Source organism: Arvicola amphibius, chromosome 12 (genome assembly GCF_903992535.2).
Source record: "Arvicola amphibius chromosome 12, mArvAmp1.2, whole genome shotgun sequence".
Taxonomy (NCBI): domain Eukaryota; kingdom Metazoa; phylum Chordata; class Mammalia; order Rodentia; family Cricetidae; genus Arvicola; species Arvicola amphibius.
This window is the reverse complement of record NC_052058.2, coordinates 24,964,035-24,988,069: the sequence shown is the minus strand read 5'-3', so window position 1 is coordinate 24,988,069 and position 24,035 is coordinate 24,964,035. Positions and strand designations below refer to the sequence as shown.

At 38.2% G+C, this 24,035-nt stretch overlaps 1 protein-coding gene and 1 pseudogene across 37 annotated transcripts in view; one reads left to right on the top strand and one right to left on the bottom strand.

Annotated features, from left to right (window-relative positions):
• Positions 1 to 24,035, top strand: part of Pbrm1 (polybromo 1) — a 100,217-nt gene that overhangs the window by 16,429 nt on the left and 59,753 nt on the right. For 32 of the 37 annotated variants that reach the window (XM_038348934.1, XM_038348929.1, XM_038348951.2 and 29 more), the window contains 9 exons: positions 1,173 to 1,289; positions 6,819 to 6,887; positions 8,558 to 8,656; positions 13,023 to 13,108; positions 13,729 to 13,824; positions 14,794 to 14,885; positions 17,542 to 17,755; positions 20,842 to 20,983; positions 23,057 to 23,154. In XM_038348934.1, coding sequence (XP_038204862.1) covers positions 1,173 to 1,289; positions 6,819 to 6,887; positions 8,558 to 8,656; positions 13,023 to 13,108; positions 13,729 to 13,824; positions 14,794 to 14,885; positions 17,542 to 17,755; positions 20,842 to 20,983; positions 23,057 to 23,154 — 1,013 coding nt within the window. The remainder of the gene's footprint in view (positions 1 to 1,172; positions 1,290 to 6,818; positions 6,888 to 8,557; positions 8,657 to 13,022; positions 13,109 to 13,728; positions 13,825 to 14,793; positions 14,886 to 17,541; positions 17,756 to 20,841; positions 20,984 to 23,056; positions 23,155 to 24,035) is intronic. The other 5 variants (XM_038348954.2, XM_038348944.2, XM_038348953.2 and 2 more) reach the window with 1 other exon arrangement.
• On the bottom strand, positions 2,299 to 3,334 carry LOC119827643 (annotated as a pseudogene).

Sequence of the window (24,035 nt, the reverse complement as noted above, 5' to 3'; positions counted from 1 at the left end):
TCATACAATCCTTCTTCCCCCTCTTCATCAGGATTCTCTGAACTCAGCCTAATGTTTGACTGTGGGTCTCTGCATCTGTTTTCCATAAGTTACTGGATGGAGGCTCTCTGAGTCAGTCTATGAGTATAGCAAAATATAGTTAGGCATCATATGTTGACTTTTTTCTTTTCTCCAGTCGTGGTTGGTTCTATCCTAGGTCTCTGGGTCATCCAACCTCTGGGTCCTAGCACTCTAGGCGGTGTCGGGGGTGGGCTCACTTTTACGGCATGGGTCTCAGGCTGGACCAGTCATTGGTTGACCACTCCAGCAATCTGCCACCCTTAGCCCAGCACATCCCATAGGCAGGACACTGCAGGTGAAAGATTGTGTGGCTGGTTGGTGTCCCAATCCCTCCACTGGAAGTCTTGCCTGGTCACAGGAGATGACCAGTTCAAGCTATGTATCCACTGTTGCTAGGAATCTTAGCTGGGATCATCCTTGTAGATTCCTGGGAGTTTCTCTTGCACCAGGACTGTATTTGACCCTGAAATTTCCCCCCTTTTATGTCGTCTCTCAGTACTCTCCCTCTTCATCCTCCCCTCAATTCAATCCCTCATGTTCCCATCTCCACCAGCCCCCAGTTTACCCATAAGATCTCGTCTCTGTCCCCTTCTCAGGGAGAACCATGTGTGTCACCCCCCCCCCCACACACACACACATATCCCCGGACTGCAAAAGATAACCATGCTACAATTCACAGACCCAGAGAGACTAGGTAACAAGGAAGGTCCAATAGATTTTTACTTAATTTGAGGAGCTATGAGGAACAGAGTAGTCAAGTTTTATTGTGGGGCATGTTTTCTCTAGTTTTAAGGATATGAATTTCCACATTCACATATATGTTACTTTTATTTTACAATGTTTATTACAAATTTAAGATTCATTATAGGACCTTATCCAGGAGAGTTAATTACAGAAATATTACAACGAACTTAACAAGTTCACTTAGTCCTTCTTAGGCACAAGCTTGTGCCTACACTAGAGCATTTCTAATGTACTCTTGAAACTTGAACTTAGGATAAATCCTGCGCAGTAGTTGCTCTTTAGAATTAGCTTCATAATCTTAAAAATTGCTTTCTATTTGGCACTTATGTATGGATTTGTTTCTCTCCCTGTCCCTCTTTGCCCTCTAGCCTTCTCCAGGTTACCTAAAGGAGGTCCTAGAACAGCTTCTTGAAGCCATAGTTGTAGCCACAAATCCATCAGGACGGCTCATCAGTGAACTTTTTCAGAAACTGCCTTCCAAAGTGGTAAGAGATATGATCAATGATAAATGAATTAAAATATTTAAGTACTTTAAGAATTTTATTAGACACTAATAAGTAAAATAAGATTAAAGGTTAAGTGCTGCAGGTTAAGTAATATAGATGGGGACTACAGATTGGTTTTTCAGCCGCCCAGCTCCAAATAATCACACAGAAATGATATTAATTACAATGCTGTTTGCAGGCTGGCCTCGAACTCACAGATATCCACCTGCCTCTGTCTCCTGAGTGCTGGGATTAAAGGAGTATGCGACCACTGCACAGTTTACCTCAAGATTCTTATTAAGTAACTCTTACATCTTAACCCATTTCTATTAATCTGTGTATTACCATGAGGTTGTGGCCTACCGGTAAGGTTCCAGCATCATTCTCCTTTGGCAGCTACATGACATCTCTATGACTTTGTCTATTCTCTCTCTATATCTCTTCCAGTCTGGCTATATTCTGCCCTGCCATAGACCAGAACAGCTTCTTTATTAACCAGTGGTAATAAAGCATATTCACAGTATATGGAGGGGAATCCCACATCATCTCCCCTTTTCATTCTAAATAAAAAGGAAGGTTTTAACTTTAACAAAGTAAAATTACATATAACAAAACAAATATCTTTTATCATAACTAAGGAAGACTATAACTGTCTTCAACTCTTCAAAGACCCCAGAGAGATATATTACCTAAGTAAACAGGGAGTGCATTATAAGCAACTTTTAAAACTCTAGAATTGACTGAGACATCTTGTTGCCTGGATAGTCACCCAAAGTTCTTCTGTAATGTTGGGGCATCCATCTTCAACCTACAGGCCCATAGTATCTGGCAGACTTTTCCATGAAGCAGAAAATTTGAAAGACTGTTTCGCCTATATTTGGCAATTTGTCAGTCACTTTCTTCTGTGTCCTGCAGAATATCTGGCAGACTCTTTCATGAAGCAGGAACCCCGAAGGACCGTCTCATCTTTAGGCAAGTTTGTCAGTCATTTTTCTGTGGGTCCTGCATGTCAAGCATACCTTTAAGCAGTACAGGCAAGAGCAGTTTTCTTGCCCAAATGGCTTCCAAACTCTTCGATGCCCATCATCCTCTTGAAGTAATTGGTGCTGCCAGAGCAAACGTGTCTCACTGTCGAGAAAAGTCTTAGGTTCTTAAAACATTTTAAATGCCATATCAGTAGGTCTTTGAAGTGTTGAAGATTATCTAACTGAAATATATCTCTGTAGAAAACCTTACTAACAAGACTACTGTTTGACTATTATAGATAACTATTAGTCCATAATTTTAACATATTACCTGTTTAAATGAGCTGTATAAACAACACCCTAAACAAGGGTAGAAATATACATATAACAAAACTGACCTTATATTTGTATCAGTAGACTAAGTTCCATACCAATCAGTTTTCATCTCTTTATTATATCTCTCTTTAAATGAAAACAAGCATACATTTATTTGTTTGTTTGTTTGTTTTTACTTTTGTCTGCATTTATTTTATGCTGAATTTGTTCCCGTGACATAAGTTTTTGTTTCTTCAGTTTCTTCTGGGATATCTTTTTCTTCTGTGCAGCCTCCTTTTCTGGCTTTGGAACAGTCTGTTCCTTTTCAGTGAGGATCATCTTGATGTGGCAGGAGGAGCTCATAAATAGGTTAATCTGGCCATGAGCTCTGTAAGTTCGTCAGCACATCATAGGTGCTTTGTTACCTGGATGTGTTCAATGACTAGAGAGTCTATATCTAAACCCTGAAGTTCAGCATTGCTCTGCATTTTTTAGCATGTGCAGCAAAAATTCCGCACTCTTTTTTGACCACTGACCCTGTGTCCAGCCCCACTGTTTGGCCTGGGCGCACCTACCTACCAACTCCACCCCTGTACCATCAGAATGGCACACACTGCTTCTTCAAAGTGACATCTTTTAGGTGCTTGGTGGATTTTCGAATTTGCATACCCTTGATGGCCTGGACCCTGTCACAAGTATTCTTAAAGTGAACTCGAAGGTTTATCCTCTCGAGTTGCATGATTTTGTAGGGTTTTCTGGGTCAAGAGAGTAATGAACCATCTTCACAGGTCACCTCTGGCTGCTTACAGGAAAAGGGAAAACAAACATTTATAAACAACCATTTTGGGAATTTGAGCATTGTTTTCTCCAAACCACTTCCTCCTGTTTGTTGGGTGAAGTATTTTTAGGGTTCACAGAGACCTTTCAGGGGGTCTTGTTCCATCAAACCACATTAGCCTGGAAGGAATCCACAGGTTCTTCTGTGGAAACAAAAGTAGAACCTCTTTTCCAAAGTAACATCCTTAGACTCAAATTTTGAAGTCATGATATCTTTACGTTGGTTTAATTTAGCAGCTCCCAGAATCAAATGTCTCTCTGCCATCAAAAAATTCAAAGAAAACGCAATAATATGCATAATTCAGACTCTGTATTTTCCATCTTTATGTGGCTTATTTTTATTCTGTTACCTTTTAGTATTTTTATTCCTTTTATCTATGAATGTACTCTTTTATATTACTTTTACTGTCTCTTTAAAAAAACTTTACTTCTTTTTATAACTGTCTATACTCTTTTTCTTCTCTCTCCTAAGCCTACGTACATTTTTAAAATACACTATGTCTTGTTTAGAGGGTTTTGTTTTTGTTTTTCAAGACAGGGTTTTTCTGTAGCTTTGGAGCCTGTCCTGGAACTAGCTCTTGTAGACCAGGCTGGCCTCGAACTCACAGAGGTCTGCCTGCCTCTGCCTTCCTAGTGTTGGGATTAAAAATGTACACCACCACCACCAGGCCTCTGAATCTGAATCTGAATTTAAGTCTGAATCTGTCCTATTGTGTATCAGAAATCCTTTTCTGACCAGGAGCATTTTTTTTTCTTTTGAAATAACTAAGTGGGGGCTCACACCTTTAATCCCAGCAATCGGGAGTCAGAGGCAGGCAGATCTCTGTGAGTTCGAGGCCAGCCTGGTCTACAAGAGCTAGTTCCAGGACAGGCTCCAAAGCTACAGAGAAATCCTGTCTGGGGTGGGGGTGGGAGGCTTAAAAAACGAAAGAAAGAAATGCTAAGCGGACATGGCTAGGATTGACACAGTGGCTTTGCTTGTTGTCTCCACCTAGTCCAGCATGTTGGCTGTATGTTTGCAGCCTCTGCGAATCATGCTCACCATCCTAGCTCCAGGGACATAGTGGGTCTATGTCGCCTTTAAGCAATTTATGACATGCTGCTTGGAAACCACATTTAAGTGCAGGACCACCCGAAAAAGCCAGAGTTAATGCTTTCAGCAAGAACCAGGAATCTGTCTGTTAAAGAAGCCATGCATTTTTTGCTACTAATGCTGAGTCAAGAAGCCTTCTTTTAAAGGAGCTGTACCTCTGCTTGCCTCCAGCAAACAGAGCCCACCCAAGAAAATGTTGCTACCAAGAAGCCATGCTTAACCCTGTTCTTTTGTGTCTAGAATTCCTTCCCACGCTCTCTCAGGTTTTATGTGGATGTAGTTCTCCACGTTTGGCTCCATTTGTAATGGAGCCTGCACGTTGGTTTTCCAGCCCCTTAGACCCAAATAATCACACACAAACTATATTAGTTACAACACTGTTTGGCCTATTAGCTCAGGCTTCTTATTAAGTAACTCTTACATCTTTTTTTAACATTAAATTTTTTAATTTTTTGTATTTTTTTAAGATTTATTTATACAGTATCCTGCCTATAGGCCAGAAGAGGGCACCAGATCTCATTACAGATGGTTGTGAGCCACCATGTGGTTGCTGGGAATTGAACTCAGGAACCCTGGAAGAGCAGTCAGTGCTCTTAACCGCTGAGCCATCTCTCCAGCCCTAACTCTTACATCTTAAATTAACCCATTTCTATTAATCTGCTTATCACCTCGAGATTGTGGCTTACCAGTAAGGTTCCAGCATCTTTCTCCTTCAGCAGCTACATGGCATGGCATCTCTCTGACTCCACCTACTCTCTCTATATATTTCTTCCAGCCTAGCTATATTCTATCCTGCCATAGACCAAAGCAACTTCTTTTTTAACCAATGGTAATAAAGCATATTCACAGCATATGGAGGGGAATTCCACATCACTAAAGGTAGCCAAGTGATATTCTTCATGGCCTCAACAGAAAGCATAATCTGTAATTTTACTTGACTGGAAGATGGCTTTTTTTTTTTAATTTAATATGAGTAGAAGCATTTTGCCTCTGTGTCTGTCTATATGCCTTGTGTACCTAGTGACTGTGGAAGTGAGGAGAATGTGTTAGATCCTCTGAACTGGAGTTAGAGATGGTTTGGAGCCACTATGTGGGTACTGGGAATCAAATCTAGGTTCTCTGCAAGAGCATCAAGTGCTCTTAAGTTTGGAGCCATCTATCCAGCCTCCAAAGGTTGGCTTTAAAAAAAAAAAATTATTGGTGTGAGGGGGGAGTGGGGATGGAGCAGATTTTCTGGTTGTGTTGATTGAGTTGGTCCCAAACTCATGTGCTCTTTTTGGTTTTGTTACTATGCTGCATAATAATATAATTTAATATTTAGCCTTACTATTTAGATTAAATATTACTTATTTTTGTTACTTTGGTATAAAGTTTCACTATATTACCTAGACTTGTCACAAACAAATCTTCCTGCATCAGTCTCTGAGTAATTATATCTTAATTTCAGAAGTGTTATAAAAACTTATAAAAAGAGCAAAACTACTTTTGGATTTTGATCAACTTCAATTATTTATTTCAAGAAATAAAACTTATAGAAGAGCCTGAGAGTAGTGAGCATGAGAAGCATCATAAAAGCTACAAGGACATTCCTTAGTGTGCCTGTTTCTTGAGATGAGCTCAGATTAGATAAATACTACAGGTGTATCTCACCTATGCTACAAAATCTTAAATGTCTTTAAAATACTTGGAGGGAAGTAGGAAGAGTTCAAATTCAAATCTCATGGTTGTTCAACATGAATATTGTGTATGCCAATGGTGTGTTGCAAATATGAAAAGCTTGAGTCCATCCGAAACTTAAAAGAACTGGGTCTGGTCGTGTGGTCCTAATATTCCAACCAAATGGGAAGTTGAGGCAGAAAGATTTTAAGAGTTTGAGGCTACCCTGAATTTTTCAGTGACACCCTCTGGTGTGGAAGGTCCTTATGTCTATGTGTTGCTTTTCTTGGTTAATGAATAAAGAAACTGGCTTGGCCTATAGCATGGGAAGAGGAAGGTGGAGTTAGAGAGAAGCCATGGAGCCACTGGAGATAAACACTGGGAAATTTACCTGGTAAACCACAGCCACGTGATGATATACAGATTAATAGAAATGGGTTAAATAAATATAAGAGTTAGCCAATAAGAAGCTAGAGCTAATGGGCCAAGCCTTCTCCAACAACCCTGTCTCATTCCTTGAAAAAGAGAAAAGAAAGAAAAAACAATTCTTTTTCAATATGCTTTCACCATGGATTTCATAAAATTTCTCAGTTTTCTGGTTGAAGAATAGACTTACCTTCTGAGAGCTTCAGATTATTGACTGTACCTGTTTTTGTCTTCCAGCAATATCCAGACTATTATGCAATAATTAAGGAGCCTATAGATCTCAAGACCATTGCTCAGAGGATACAGGTATGAAGGTGAACATCTGTAATCATGTGCAGATCAGCTTGCATACTTAGGAGATTTTAGAAAGTAACATAGTAGATATTTCTTTCTTCTAATTGTGGGGTTTTTTATTGTATTTTAGGAGACGAGTGTAGCTTAGGTTCAAGGTCCTAGGTTCAATCTCTTGTCAGTGAATGAATGAATGAATGAATGAGTAGCTAAATAAGTGGGATTGGTTATAGACATTTCTGATTATGAAAAGCACATTGACAATAAAAGCTTTGTTTATTTTTACACTCTTCTAAATCACTTTGATATATTAGAATGAAAGTTACTTACAATAATAGTTGACTGTAAGGTTAATGAAAATAGGTGCTTGTCCATGTGCCCTTTACCTGGTGTGTGTGTTCCTTTTTCTTCCCAAGGAAAATGCTCTCTGGAAAACAGACAGAACTCAAGAGTTGTGGTGAAACAGTTGAGATTGTGTACAGCCTCTCTGTGGTACTAGTCTTATTCCTACTGTTTGTTACCAGGAGCCGTGGTTGCTTTCTGGTCTGCTGCTAGACTCTTACTTCACAGAAGTCAGGGAGGAATCCTGCCATCCTTGACTTTAGTCATTCAAGATCTAAATTGTGAATTAGCTGACACATGGAGATTTTCCTTGGCCTTGCTGCTAAGCTGTTGGAAAAGCAACCAATGTTCAGTCTCATGGCCCCCTCCCACCTATGAGAGGCCTTCCAAATAAGATGGATGTTCAGATGTTGCTTTGCTCACCAACTGTTTTCCTTAGCCTGGCTATCCCAATTCTCCTTTATTTGTCTTTTCTCTGTCTGCACAGTCTGTGCTTCAGCTTTACCATTTCTCACCTCCACTATACTTTATTTGCTTTCTCTTTGCTTCAGAACTTACCCTGTTTATTTCTGTGTACTAGCCATCAGTCATGTGCCTTTACCTGGTATGTGTGTTCCTTTCCTCAGTATTTGAAGCAGCTGTATGAGTATCCTTGCATTATTTTGGGTCACTTTTATGTGTAATAGCTTAGGCACAAGTAGAACTGATTTTATACTTTACCTCAGTATCTGGTAAATAGAGGAAGTGTTACTTTACATTATTAAGTTTACTTTAATGAATGAATATTCACATAGCACTTAGTGTTTGGTGCATGGTAAACTGTTTTTATTAAATAAAGCCTAAATAAACTTCATAAAATAAACTTCACTTGATTTTTTTAAAAAAATTGTAAGTTATTTATGAAAATAGTATAGATTCTGGTTTGTACTTATAAATAGGTACTAGTAATAATCTATAAAAGGGAAGATAATTTTAGGTATTATTTACAATTAAACTTCCCAGTGACATTTTGGACTGTAGTAACTACAAGAGCAAGTTCCAGGACAGGCTCCAAAGCTACAGAGAAACCTGTCTCGAAAAACTAAACAAACAAAAAATGGTTTTTTTCTTTTTCTTTTCTTTTTTTCTTTTTTCTTTTTTTCTTTCTTATTTTCTCTGTGTAACCTGTTCTGGAAATTGATCTGTAGATCGGGATGGCCTTGAACTCACAAGAGATCAGCCTGCCTCTGAGTTCTGGGATTAAAGGAATGCACCACTACTGCTTGGCAAGTCTTTTTTCTTTAAAGGTTATATTGACTAATTCTTAATTAAGAAAATTTGCTATATTTTGTTGTTTACTATAGAATGGAAGTTACAAAACTATTCATGCAATGGCCAAAGATATAGATCTTCTAGCAAAAAATGCCAAGACATATAATGAGCCTGGTTCTCAAGTATTCAAGGTTAGTGTTTTGTTGTTGCTATTTTCATTGATGATAGTAGACACTAACTTAGTTCCAGTGTTTATTATAACCATAAATTCCATCCATTTAAAATGTAAAACTTAGGGGTTTAGTATTACAGAGTTGTGTAGCCATTATGCCAGTAAATTAGTGCTCATTTTCATTTGCCTATAATTTCCCAAAGTGTAAATAATCTCCATCTAAAGATGGCACCATATGTTTCTTTAAATCAGTTATTAGACATTTTAGTTATTTATATTTTTAGCTATTATAAATATACTGTTAGAAGTATTCACATATATACATTTTCACTATACTTGGGTACATACCTAGGAATGTAGTTGCTTGGTCATACAGTAACTGTGTAGTTATCTTACTGAAGAATTTGCAAAGTGTTTCCCGAGCAGCGTGTCTATATTACATTATCACCAGCATATAAATGCTGCTATTTTTCAACATTCTCACCAAACACATCCTTTTCATTTTATTTTTATTACAGCAAACTTGGGAGTATCATAGCGTATTATAGTTTTGATTTGCTTTTCTTTAACATATTGAATATCTCTTCATGTACTTAGTGATCTTTTGTGTATGATATTGTCCTCTTTTGAGAAATGCCTATTTTGTTACTACTTCATATTTTTTTTTTTTTTTTTTTTTTTTGTTTTTTCGAGACAGGGTTTCTCTGTAGCTTAGGAGCCTGTCCTGGAACTAGCTCTTGTAGACCAGGCTGGCCTCAAACTCAGAGATCCGCCTGCCTCTGCCTCCCGAGTGCTGGGATTAAAGGCGTGCGCCACCACCGCCCAGCTGAGAAATGCCTATTTTGATTCTTTGCCCATTTTTAAAATTTGGTTACTTATTTTTTCATTGTCATTTTAATAGTTATATATTGTTGATGTCCTATTCTTATCAGTTGGTTATAAAAAATGAAATTTATTCCCTAGCAATGCTGAAGCATGCATGGGCAGTCTGTATATGGCGGTTCCATTGGACTTGTCCATATTGGGTTTCATGGTCTAAGCTGATGAAGATGACTGGCCAGGTCTCTTCTTCTAGAGGGCACCAGATCTCATTACAGGTGGTTGTGAGTCACATTGTCGTTGTTGGGAACTGAACTCAAGACCTTTCAAGAGTAGGCAGTGCTCTTAACCACTGAGCCATCTCTTCAGGTTTTAAAATACTTTATCCCATTCTCTTGTCTTTTCACCCTTCACAGTAATTCATCTTGATATGGTTTCACTAATTTTGAAGAATTCTAGTTTGTCTTTCTCTTTTTTCTTTTGCTTATATTTTAGACATCATAACACTTAAACCTAATCCAAGTTCAAAAATATTTACACCTATCTTTTCTTCTAAGAATTTTATAGTTTAGGTATTACCTTTAGATCCTGAATCTAGGTTGAATTAGTTTTTGTGTATGTTAAGTAGACATTCAGATGTATTCTTTTACATGGGTCATTACCCCCAACACTATTTTAAAAGTGATTCTTTCTCCATTGAATTGTGTTGCATCCTTATTCAAAATCAGTTAACCATGGATAAAGGGTTTATTCCTAGATTCTTAATCTCCTGTTCATCTAAATATACAGTTTTTAAATAACTGTTTAGTCCTTGCATTTAAACTTCATAAATACAAAAAGCAGTCTTTGAAATGTAGTAGAAATACTAAATAACTGATTGCAATTGCCCCTTAGAAACTTTCTGGTTCTAATAATGAATAGTTGGTTGTAGAGATGTTTTTGATTGGTCAGGCAGTGGTTGTGTGCGCTGTTAATCCCAGCACTCAGGAGACAGAGGCAGGTGGATCTCCGTAAATTCAAGGCCAGCCTGGTCTACAAAGTGAACCCCAGGACAGCCAGGGCTACACAGAGATGTACTACATATCATTGGGTATTTAGAAAAGGGTGCTCAGAAAGTCTTCTACTAAGAAAATCATTAGATTTTTCTGAATGCTGGCCAAAATACTCAACATTGCTGTTGGTAATTACAGTTAGCTTTTATTTGCACATATTTTATGCTGAGTTTATTCCTGTGCCTTAAGTTTTAGTTTTCTCTAGGGTGTCTTTTTTTTTTTTTCTGTGCAGCCTACTCGACTTAGAAATAGTTTGTCCTTTTTCAGTGACATCATCTCATTGTGGCATGAGAGCTCGTGGATGAGCTGGCCCACCACAACTATGCTCTGTAAATGACACATTTTGGGTCTTTTATTCACCTAGATGTGTTCAGTGACCATAGAATCTACATCTGAACCCTTCATTCAGCATTACTCTCTTGTTCTTAAGCATGTGCAAGCAGCAAAAATTCAGCACTCATTTTTTGGGTTACTGACCTTGTGCCCCAATGTTTGGCCTGGGCATACCTGCTTGGTCCACCATCACACTGTTGGGGTTGTACTCAGTGCTTCTTCCTTCCTTCCTCCCTCCCTCCCTCCTTCCTTCCTGTCTTTTCTTGAGATAATGTTCATCTGTGTAACCACTATAGCTGTTCTGGAACTCACTTTGTAGATCAGACTGGCCTCGAACTAACTCATAGAGGTCCACCTGTATCTGCCTTACAAGACATAGTGCTTCTTTAAAGTTACATCTTTTAGTTCCTTGGTGGCCTCTCAGATATTTATACTAGTGATGGCCTGGCTAGTTTCACAGGTATATCCCTTCACCCCCATCCCAGTGAGCTATGCAAGGGAGGTAATATCTGTAACATTGTTTTCTTTTTTAAAATTTTTTTTAACTTTATTTGTGTGAGTGTTTTGCCTGCATGTGTGTCTTTGTACCATGTGCATTTTGGTGACAGGGGAGGCCAGAAGAGGGTGTTGGAATCTTTGGAACTGGAGGTACAAACTGTCGTGAACTGCCACATGGATGCTGGGAATAAAACCCAGGTCCTCTGGGGGCTGGAGAGATGGCTCAGCGGTTAAGAGCATTGCCTGCTCTTCCAAAGGACCTGAGTTCAATCCCCGGCAACCACATGGTGGCTCACATACACACAGACAGAATATTGTATACATAATAAGTAAATAAATATTAAAAAAAAAAACCCAGGTCCTCTGGAAATGTACAGTGGTCTTAACTGCTGAACCATCTCTCCAGCCCCTTATGATTGTTCCTAAAATTAACATGAAATTTTGAACTTCTTGATTTGTATAATTTTGTAGGACTTCCTCAGTCAAGAGAGTAGCAAAACCATTTCTACAATTTACCCATCTCAGCCCACTTTCTTTTGCATTGCTAAGAAGTTTGAATGAAGCCAGGTGTAGTGGTGCACACCTTTAATCCTAGTACCCAAGAGGCAGAAGCAGGGGGAATCTCTGAGTTCAAGGCCATTCTGGTCTACTTAAGGAATTCCAGAACAGCCAGAGCTACATAGAGAGAACCTGTCTCCAGAAAGACAGAGAGAAAGAAAGAGAGAGAGAGAGAGAGAGAGAGAGAGAGAGAGAGAGAGAGTCAGAAGTGAATTAGGAAGTACTTGAATTCTTAGTTTGTGAAAGAACAGTACTCTGGAGGCAGAGGCAGGGAGAACTCTGTGAGTTCGAGGCCAGCCTGGTCTACAAGAGTTCCAGGACAGGCTCCAAAGCTACAGAGAAACCCTGTCTCGAAAAACCAAAAAAAAAAAAAAAAAAAGTTTTTAGTCTTAATTATTTTCCCTGACCTAAGTTGTTTTTATTTATTCATTTGTTTTTATGATGCAGAATTGGAGATGATTAGGACTAAAGTTTAACATAGATTTAAGCTTATTACCAAGGTATGTGCTTAGGAAACAAAGATGACCCAAGAGCATGAGTATGTGTTTCTCAACAGTCATCCTGAACTACAAGAAAGGAAGCTTTAGATCTAATGTGTTAGTTTGCTATTAATTTAAGCAAGTGCATTTATTTATCTGAAATTTGTGTGCATGGTCTTTCAAATTGTAGAATTATATTTTTTTTGAATTTTCAGATCATTTTATATAAATAGAATTCATTGTATTTTCCCATTAGATCCAATGTGCCTCTTACTTGCCAAATCATAAAATAGCAGCAGCCCTCTAAAGTCATACTCAGTGACAGCTCATGAAGGTGCTCTGGGAGCTCCTGCAGTGTGTTAGAGATGCAGGCTCGTAGCTCGCGAGCAGAAGTCTGCTCCAAGTGACAATGACGGGAAAGCCAGCAGTGCATGAGTCGGGAGTTATCCCACTACTTTGTTTATTTCGGATGTGTGTAGGCCTAAACATGTGGAGATAAGAGGACAACTTGGAAGAGTTGTTTCTCTCCGTCCACCATATGGGTCTTAGGGATAGAATTCAGGTCATCTGGCTTGGTGGCAAGAACCTCTACCCACTGAGCCACCTTGTGAGTCTTTTTCTAAACAAAGTAATTTTATCTTGCTAGGATGCCAATTCGATTAAAAAAATATTTTATATGAAAAAGGCAGAAATTGAACATCATGAAATGGCTAAATCAAGTCTTCGAATAAGGTATGTTAAAGATATCTAAGATCCTTGTGCCTGTTTGCTGAATTTTTAGCTAGTAAAATTAATGTAGTAGAAAATAAGATGAGTTTACAGTTGATGTATGAATCTGAAAACCGTAGAAGCTTTTTTAGCTGCTTCATTATAGCTAAAGAAAGTATTTGAAAAGATGTGTGTGTTTGTGTGTGTGTTTATGTGTGAGAATATATAGTAATACTGTGTATTTATGTGTGCAATAAGATGTTTAGTCAGAACAATTCAGGTCTCATTCTGGCTTGTCCTTCATTAGGACTATATCTTTGAAAATATCTTAGTTCTGTGATTCTATTTCCTCTTAAATGAAATAGAAACATTGAGTAACTACTTTCAAAGCTTTCTTCTGGTTCTCATGTTTGTTTCTTCTGGTTCTGCAGCAACCACAAGCCCATGAACACTAGTCCTGGTCCCTTTCTTCAATGTCCCCAATCTTGACACAGAACTTGCTGTATAATAGACTCTCAGAAATATTTTATACTTTTCTTAGAAGGAATTAGTTGTCTCCTTTTTGTTTGCCCAGCATTCCGATTTTTAGCTATTCAGTCTCTGAGGGTTTTTTTATTTTATTTTTTTATTTTATCTTTGGATAGGACTGCATCAAATTTGGCTGCAGCCAGACTGACAGGTCCTTCGCACAGTAAAAGCAGCCTTGGTGAAGAAAGAAACCCCACTAGCAAGTATTACCGGTGAGAGTAAGAGGCTGTAGTCTGAGAGCCGACTCATGCTGTGACATAGGCATGCTAGCCCCATGGCCATCTTAAAGTATTACTCTAGGTTTTGAGGAGAGTGTATCAAGTACTTTACTTAAGAAGATTGAGGTAAGAGCTGGGCATAGTGGCATATACCCAGAATTTCAGCACTTGGTAAACTGAGGCAGGAAGATGTGAGTTCAAGGCCAGTCTAGGTTTCATAGCAAGAGCCTGTCACGAAAGTAACCACAAGTAGGTTAAGGTTCTGTATAGATCTTTCCTCACCTCTCAGATAACACTTAAGCTTTAATAAGTAGTGTTTAGTCTTACAAATAAAATGTGGTATTAAACACTTGTTTATACTAAATAAATATTGTGTTCATAATAAAATTTGTTATTGTGAAGTGAGTATCTTAGAAGAGAATAACCAAATTTTTATTTTCTATAAAATATGGAGTAATATTTCACTTAAGTGAAAAACAAATTGTGGTAGTTTACTGTAGGCTTTCTGCTACCACTTTCTGTCTGTTGGTAAAGGTTTGTATGTGTGTGTGTGTATACACACACACACACATATTTATGTGGGTGTTTGCATGCTTGTATGGCCATGCACCATGTGAGTGCAGTGTCGGTGGAGACCAGAAGAGGGCGTTAGATCTCCTGGCACTGCAGTGACAGACAGCCTGGAGCTGCCCTTTGGATATTAGGTATCAAACCCAGATTCTTTGGATGACCAGCTAGTGTTCTTAAATGCTGAGCCATCTCTCCAGCCCCAACTTTTCTTTTTTGAGAACAAAAATTCACTTTTCTTTGCTAAGACTGATTATGAAGACTGTTATAAACTAAGAAGACAATTAATAGAACTTATTTTTTTCTTGATATTAGTACATTTTAACAGTTCCTGTTTCATAAGATGAACAAATCGTAACACCAGTCTGTCTTCTAATTGCTCATTTTTCTTTGTAGTAATAAAAGAGCAGTCCAAGGAGGTCGCCTATCAGCAATTACCATGGCGCTTCAGTATGGCTCGGAAAGTGAAGAGGATGCTGCTTTAGCTGGTAGGCATTCTTATATTGTAGTTCTTCTGGCTGAGGGAAATTGCACTGACTTTGATCTTTCTTGGAATTGATTAGTTTTTTTAAAAAAAAATGTTTTGTTGCATTTGATACAGTCTTGGATAAGTAAAATTGTCAAAGGTAAATTGCTTTGTGTTAATGGACGTAACTGGATAAATACAGAAACAGAGAACTCGAACATAAGAGAGTAAATAAAGATAAATCAGGCAAGAGGCTAGAGAGGTGGCTCTTACAGAGGACACGGGTTCAATTACCAGCACCTATATGGTGCCTCGTGACCCTTTGTAATTCCAGTTCCAAGGGATCTGACACCCTGTTCTGGCTTCCACATGCACTGCATGCATATGGTACTTAAATGCATGCAGAGTGCCCATACACATAAAATAAAAATAACACTTTTTCTTAAAGAAAATGTATCAGGCAAGTAGTAAACAAAAAGAAATAACCAAAGAGGAACTGTAGCTTTCTTGACTTATAATAAAGTGAACTCTCGAATACAGATATTGACAAATGAAAGTGTTCTGTCATAGTGATGAAAAATATGTTTCCTTGGGAAGGTGTTACAGAAGAACACCAAGTGTGTAAAAACAAACCGATGGAGCTTTGTAAGATACTTGAAAATACTGTCTTTAGAAGTTAATGGGCCCTTTCATAGTTGGCCAAATAAGAGGTGCTAGGCATGGATCCATTTACTGTGTCCCAAGCGCCAATACCCACCACTCCCTTCAGGTGGTACAAGGGATTGAACCCAGGGCCTCATTCCTGATAGACAAAGCCCTAACACTGAGCTATATCCCCAACCTTGAACACACTTTGATTCTATTACTTTGTTTCCTATTGTTGAAACAAATTACTGCCAACTTAGTGACTTAGAGCAACATAAGTTTAGTTTCTTAGAAGGTAGAGCTCAAGTGTCTCAGGTCAAGGTGGGTAAGTAGGCCAGCCTTCTATTTCGATGTTTTACAGGAAAATAGATGCTTTGGTTTTTCTGGTTTTTCGAGGCTACCTGTATCCCTTGGCTGGTGGTTCCTTCTTCCATTTTTAAACTATAGCTCTTCAGCCACAGTATTTGTTATTCCTCCTTTCTTTGACTCCTTCATGGCTGCATCCTTGCCACAACTTTTAAATACCTACTCAAGTCAGTACTGTCACATCTGCACAGTTGTTCTTCTGACACAGGTAGCATTCACAGGTTCTTTGGATTGGAACACTGATATGTTCTAGTGCCCACTATATAACTTACTGTAGCAGGCTTGATAGATACATTCTGCACTTAAAATATATATATTCATTCATCCCAGGTTCACATTTATCAAAGTTGACTATCTACAGGGTTTAAAATAAATTTCAATAGGTTTTGAATGTTTCAGAATTATGCAGGGCATTTTTCTGATAATAGTATAAGAAAGATACCAACTAGTAATGAAAAAGATAAAGTTTAAAAACCTAATGAGGGCCAAGCATGTAGCTTAGTTGGTAGAGTACTTGCTGTACATGCATGAAACCCTGGTTTTGTTCCCCAGTGCCTCATAAAAGCAACTGTGGTAATATATTTTGTAATTCCAGTGCTCTGGGTGTAGATGGTCAGGAAGTTCAAGATCAACCTTAGCTATAAAACAAAGCTTTTTTCTAACCTCTTCAGGCATCTGCACACACAGCTTATACACATACATGCAGGTAACTAAACCTTTAGAGAATTGAGCAGCGTGTGTTTTGTATTTCTATAAAAATTATTTCCTTTGTTCTGGTGTTTTATGACCTGCAGTTTTGCAGTTAAGGTTGTTATCACCTGAGGGTTCTTGGAAATTAATTCAGGTCTGGAAGAGTAGCAAGTATTCTTAATTGATCCATCTCTCTAGTACTTACTGTAGCCATATTTAACATTATTTTTAAGGAAAATTAAAGATCTTGTAAAATCATTTTCAAAGCTGTACATAGTGGCACATGCCTATAATCCTAACACTTGGGAGGTAGATGTAACTTGGAGGCCAGCCAAGTCTATGTAGTGAAACCTTCATCCAAAAAATAAATAAGTACTGGACATGATTGAGCCCACCCATAATTCCAGCACCCAAGGAACTAAAACAGGATTTCTGAGCTCTCTCCATCAAATTGAGCCATGGTGTAGGACCTAATTTATAAGGAAAGAAAAAAAAAACATGCTTTAAAGTGTTGGTTCTGGCCTGCAGAGATGGCTCAGTGGTTAAGAGCACTTATTGCTTTGTAGATGACCTAAGTTCAATTCCCAGCACCCACAAGGCAGCTCACTCTGTCTGTAACTCCGAATCAAGAGGATCCAGTGCCCTCTTCTGACCTGTGGGCCCCAGGTACCCATGCATACATGGGGGCAAAATATTCATACACATAAAATCTTTTTAAGAATCACTAAGAGGGGGCTGGAGAGATGGCTCAGAGGTTAAGAGCATTGCCTGCTCTTCCAAAGGTCCTGAGTTCAATTCCCAGCAACCACATGGTGGCTCACAACCATCTGTGTAATGCCCTCTTCTAGCATGCAGGCATACACACAGACAAAATATTGTATACATAATAAATAAATATTTTTAAAAAAGAATCACTAAGATTAAACGTTGATCGTTTTGTCTTTATTTCCCTGGTAAATATGTTTTTGTCTTCTCAGCTGCACGTTATGAAGAAGGAGAGTCTGAAGCCGAGAGTATTACTTCCTTCATGGATGTTTCAAATCCTTTTCATCAGCTTTATGACACAGTCAGGAGCTGTCGCAATAACCAAGGGCAGCTAATAGCTGAACCTTTTTTCCATTTGCCTTCAAAGAAAAAATACCCGGATTATTATCAGCAGATTAAAATGCCCATATCACTTCAACAAATCAGGTAAGACCGCTTCTGCATTCCTCAGTGTAGATGTGTCTACATGTTAGCTGAGCCTGCACATACCTATTCCTTCCAGAAGTAGATAAGGAATTAAATGGTAAAAAATGTTTTTTACCTCAGTATTTAATTGTCTGTCTCATAACTGAGTAAAGGAAAAACCTTCATGCCCACACTGTCATTCATTGATACTTTCTCATTTACTTAGCTTTTTTGATATAGTCTTGCTGTATAGTCATGGCTGGCTTCAAAGTCCTCCTGCCTCAGCATATAGAAAATCAGTTTATTTGGCCTACTAAAATGAAACAGAAATTAAGTTAACATTTATTTAGAAAATTATCTTTTATATTCTTTGCGTTAGGAAGGAAAGTAAATTTAGAGACGTTATGAAGTTCCCTTGTAATTAAAACAATTTTTCTTTAGTTTCTTTTTCCTTTACTTAAAGAAATTCAAGTAGTTTAGTTAATTTTTTAACTTTTTAAAGATTTATTTTATTTGTGTGAGTGTTGCTTGTGTGTACATATGTACAGCATGTTCATATGTGGTTGTCCTTGGAGATCAGAAGAGGGCATTGGATCCCTAGGAACTAGAGGTGTAGACTGTTGTGAGCTACCATGTGGATACTGGGAACTGAACTCAGATCCTCTAAAAGATCAGTAAATGCTCTTAAATGCTGGACCATGTCCTATTGTGTCCTGGTCCCAAAACCCCTACTTTTAAAAAATTTGTATGGGTATTTTGTTTGTATGTCTGTCTATGTACTGTGTGTGTACCAGGTGCCTGAAGAGACCAGAATAGGATCAGATTTCCTAGAACTCCAGGTATAGGTAGTTGTGAGCCACCATGTGGGTGCTGAGATCAAACCTCAGTCCTCTGGAAAAGTAGCCAGTGCTCTAACCTATAGAGCCATCTTTCTAGTCATTGGTCTAGTTCATTTTAAAAGCCAAATTAAGTCCTCAGCTATCTTCGTTGACTGTTGTTCCAAATTGGAATTTTATAATACAAATATTGATTTGTTAAGTGAGACAGTATAGAATTTGAAAGATTCATCTGCATCTTCCTTCATTTAAATTTTTCTGTGGTATGTGTATTAGTGCAGGGGTCCCAACCCTATATGTTGTGACCCCTTTGGGGTCACAGCTAATAGCCTGATCGTATATTTACATTACTATTCATAACAGTTAAAAATGTACCAGGAAAGTTACACTTATGAAGTAGAAACAAAATAATTTTATGGTTAGGGGTCACTCAACATGAGGAACTGTATTAAAGGGTCACAGCATTAGGAAGGTTGAGAACCACTGTGTTGTAGTAGACCAGTGTGAAAGAAAGTAGGGACATAGTTGAGGCCTTGAGGCCTCACACCAGAGTTTTGAAATTTAGATGTAGTTGTGTCTCCAGCTGTGCTCTTCAGATGCTTTCTGAAGATGCCAGAAATATCGTACTATGTGTGTCATCTCTGTGATAATCACACAGACGTGTGATTATAGATGGTGTGCTCTTGAAATTTGGTGAATGCTAGTAAGAAACTTGATTTTAAATTCCATTCAATTTCAATGGCTGTGCAATCCAGCATGCTCCTAGGAATATTTGTTGGCAGAAGGAAGGGAGATAGATGCCTTCCCAAATGTAGAGTAGAAGACTGGGACTGTGTGAATGGTAGTGTTTGTTTAACATGCCTTTGGGTTCAGTCTCCAGCCCCACCAAAAGGAAAGCAAACAAACTTAGAGGAACTGGCCAGTGTGACTCCGCATGCCACTCTCCATTGTACTGAGGTTTGCCATCCCCATGTCCCTTTCTATCCCCCTAACACTGCCATTGAATGATACTAGCAGTGACTACTAGCAAACTATCATTTTCAAGTTTGCATTTTGTTTTGCGACATGTGTACATGTAGCTATAAAATGCAGTCACAGGCGTACCGTAACTTGTGTGGAGGTCTGATGACAACTTCAGGAGTCAGTTCTTTTACTATGAGATCTGGGGTTTGAACTCGGGATGTCAAACTTGAGAGCAAGTGTTTTAACCCACTGACTCTTGCCAGCCCAGAGTTTGTGTTCTTTGTGGGTGTTCATAACACCTATTTCTTCACCTTTGGTTTGGCAAGAATAAACTGAGAGTGTAATTTAAATTCTGCTGTTAGGCTCATGAGCTAGTACTAAGAACTGAATTTGTGCTTAAATGTTTTTGCTATATCCAGAGATGTTTTCCAATACTTATATCTCCTTAAGCACTGCACAGAATCTGAATATCACTGGAATAAACTTAACGGGAACCTTTACATGCATATTGAGTAGTACCACTCTAAGAGAAAGTTTGGGGTCTCCACATCCATTTGGTGAGGCTGTTTTTACCTGTTGTTATTCTCTTAGCACAGTTTTTTTTTATTTCAGTGATTAGCATGTAGGTACTTTAATCAAAGATGTAAAAGTTTATATTCAAAATCCATACAGTTAGGGCCAACAGACTTTATACAAAGAGCATAGCTGATAGTAATAGCAGTAGTGTCTAAGATACTTGAATTCCTAGGGATTTTAAGTAAAATAAACAGTCCTCAGCTCTAAACTATGTTACTTCTTTATAAATGACTGCCCTGGAAGAATAGTAACAAATAGACTCTAACAGATCTGCCTTTTGTTTCCCATCATGAGAGCCCCCTTCACTATCTGTGTGTCTTCTCTGGCTCTGGAGGTAAATATGTTACTCTAGGTGCTTTCTCAGCATCTTATCGCTGGTTACCTGTATGCATCCTAATTTTCAGAAATCAGGAGTTCATAGTAATTCATTGAAGCAGTTTAAAATCTAATTTTTTTTCCCTCGGGATTGTTTTCACTGGGATTTTTTTTCTAGTGTATTTGCTTTCATAGTTTACTATGCCCTTTTGTTTAATTTATTCTTTTAGATTTTCAGGTAAACAGCAATATTGTCTAAATTTAGTATTTCTTTAGACCTTCTTAACTTAAAAGCCAATTACAACTGATTAATAAAGACATTATGTAGTGCTTGTGAAAGTTTTTTGTAATAAACTTTCAGGAAGAATGGCTGGCAATTTTCATAATAGAAACTTCTAATTTATTTGTCTTTTATAGAACAAAGCTAAAAAACCAGGAATATGAAACTTTAGATCATTTGGAGTGTGATCTGAATTTAATGTTTGAAAATGCCAAACGCTATAATGTTCCCAATTCAACTATCTATAAGAGAGTCCTGAAATTGCAGCAAGTCATGCAGGTATGTTGCTGTTTGTTGTATCATTGAATTAGTTTTATGTGATTGGAGTGTCCTTTTAAGATATATGTCCCCTATCTCCACCCTCAGAATATTGAGTCATTTGTTTCCACTACAAATATTGTTGAATGTTTTTTAGATTTATCAAAGCCCTATAGAGAAGAAACAATATTTTAAGTACCATAAATATTGTACTAGAGGGAGCAAGGATTTGGTCCAGTGGAGAGAGCCAGTTTCAGTGTTCTCAGAAAGTTACCCTTCAATTCCACATGGGAATTGTCCTGTCTGCAGTTTATTCTTTTTGGTTCTAGACTTTGTTAATATAGGGGTAGTCTTTTGGGGCCTGGTAGCATACACCTGTGATCCCAGCACCCAGGAGGAGGCTGATGCAAGAAGACCCTAATTTTCCAGCCAGGTTGTGCTATATATATAAAACAAGACCCTGTAGTGTACGTACACACACACACACACACACACACACACACACACACACACACACACACATTGGGGTTACGAGAGCTGACTTTGGCAAAAGGACATCTGAATGCTAATTGATCATTGTAATATCCAAGAGTTTGTCAGATCTCTCACAGCATACCTTGGAAAGAACTAGATGTATTGATCATCTAGGGGTTTTTAAGACAAAAAGGTAGATAGGAAATACAGATTAACCCAGGCCAGCAAGGTGTTGGTAATGCATGCCTTGAATCCCAGCACTTGGGAGGCAGAGGTAGGCAATCTCTGAGGTCGAGGCCAGAACTCTGAGCGAGTTCCAGATTAACACTGTCTTACATTTGAGGTTTTTGTTCTTGTTGGGTTTTATTTGCTTTTTCATTTGTGTGGTGGCAGGGAGCTGGTCAGGTTACAGTTTGTAGGAGTCAGTTCTCTCCTACCACGTAAGTTCAGGAAATCAAACTCAAGTTATCAGACTTGAACCAAATTCTTTACTTGCTGAACCATTTTGCTGGCCTCTGTCTCACTGTTTTTGGTAGAATATTTCTGGAAATAAGAGTAACTAAGAAGAAGCAAAGGCAATTTTAAATCAAACATAGAGCCTATTTTTTTATTTTTTTTTTATTTTTTACGATCACTACTGCTTCTTTCTCAGTGCTGTGAATTTCAGATATCTTTGCTGTAGTTAGCCTGTTCTCTAAGATTACTGTGCTTGGGCTTTTCAACTGTGTTTGCAGAGTAGCTTTAAAAGATGTGTAATGAAAGATAGTATAGCTAGATTTTTACCTCTCAGTTTTTTTTGGTTTTGGGGGTTTTTGTTTTTTTTTTGGTTTTTGTGTTGTGTTGTGTTTTTTTTTTTTTTTTTTTTTTTTTTTTTTTTTTTTTTTTTTTGGTTTTTCAAGACAGGGTTTCTCTGTAGCTTTTGGAGACTGTCCCGGAACTAGCTCTTGTAGCCCAGGTTGGCCTCGAACTTACAGAGATCCGCCTGCCTCTGCCTCCCGAGTGCTGGGATTAAAGGCATGCGCCACCCTACCTCTCAGTTTTTTTTTTTTTTTTCCTCATGGTTTATTTTTTTTTATATTTAAAAATTTCCATCACCTTCCCTCCTCCTCCCCCCTCCCTCCCCTCCTTCTTCCCTTTCTCTCCCCTCCTTCTCCCCCTTCCCTCCCCTCCCCTCCACCCATACCTCCCCTCCTTCTACCTCTCAGTTTTAACCTTTTTTTTTCTTTGCCATATTGCTCCTTAGAAATCAGATGCCAAAGGTCCCCTCTAAGTTAACGTGACTTAACCATGGCCTGCAGGGCCAGCCAACCCCATAGCTCGTCTCGGAACTTTTAACTATATCATGCCATCGACAGTCATAAATGCTCTAGGTAACAAGTCATAAATGCTCTAGGTAACACTGTGTTTTAGTTTGATTCCATTTTTTAGCCTACTTTTCTATCTCACAGGCTTTTGTTAAATTAGGTTATGAAAAAATAGTTGGAGACTGTTCAGCTTTGTGTATCCTATGTGAGGTGGTATCTCTCTAAATGAATGTGATATGCCTAGTTCTTTAACATCCATATATTCATAGAATGCCTGACAGTGCAAGGCTCACGCCTGGCATCTACTCTATTTCAGGCAAAGAAGAAAGAGCTTGCCAGAAGAGATGACATTGAGGACGGAGACAGCATGATCTCTTCAGCCACTTCTGATACTGGTAGTGCCAAAAGAAAAAGGTACATGATCTTCTCATATCTGGAGCCAACTGAGTTCTTATTTATTGTATTTTAGATAAATGCAGAAAAAAATGTAAGCTATGAAGTATGAATTCTTCTAAAAGGTTTGATAGTATGTATTTTCCAGTGCATTTGTAAGTTGATAGTATTTTCTTTTTCACAAGTACCATATTGCTTTTAGATGACAGAAAAGTGACATGTAGCTTAGGGAAACATACTATTCTTTTTGCTGTCCAGGATTTTTTTAAGGTGGCATTTTCAAAGTGCCACTTAAATCTGAGATAATTGTTTCTTAGTGAGTTGCAGAAATGGAGTAGGAATGAAAAAGGTAAGGAGTAAGTCAGCTCTGCTGCTGCTGCAGTGAAATAAGTCACTGTTCTGATTGTTGCTTTTCCTCATTAACTTGGTCTTTACTTAAGGTTTTGAGACTATCAAATCATAACTACTGTAAGCAATAAAAATGTTAAATTGATTATTTGGGTGTTTGCTTTGTTTTGTTTTTCCTAACTATACTCTCAACTTCCCTAATCCTTTTCTTCTCCTCACTGGTTAAGAAGAACTTAAACATGGGATTCAGAAGTTAGGCTCTTATAAGGAATCATACAAGACCATCTCTTGGAATTTCTCTGGCCTGATCATTGTGGAACACCATATTCTTCCTGAAGATTTACATTCTTTGTAACAGCAGTCAGTCTGGGAGGATCCCTTGAACAAGAAATAAGCTAATCATTAATAGCAGGAGGGCTTGACAGACTCAGAATTGAATGAAGAAGTCATTTCATTTTTTGACATATTTCTGTATTTCCATTAAAAAGATCTACTAAAATCAGAAGGTTTTGAAATGTGATTCAGGAGCAGAAAGCTGCCCTGTCTTTCCCTCA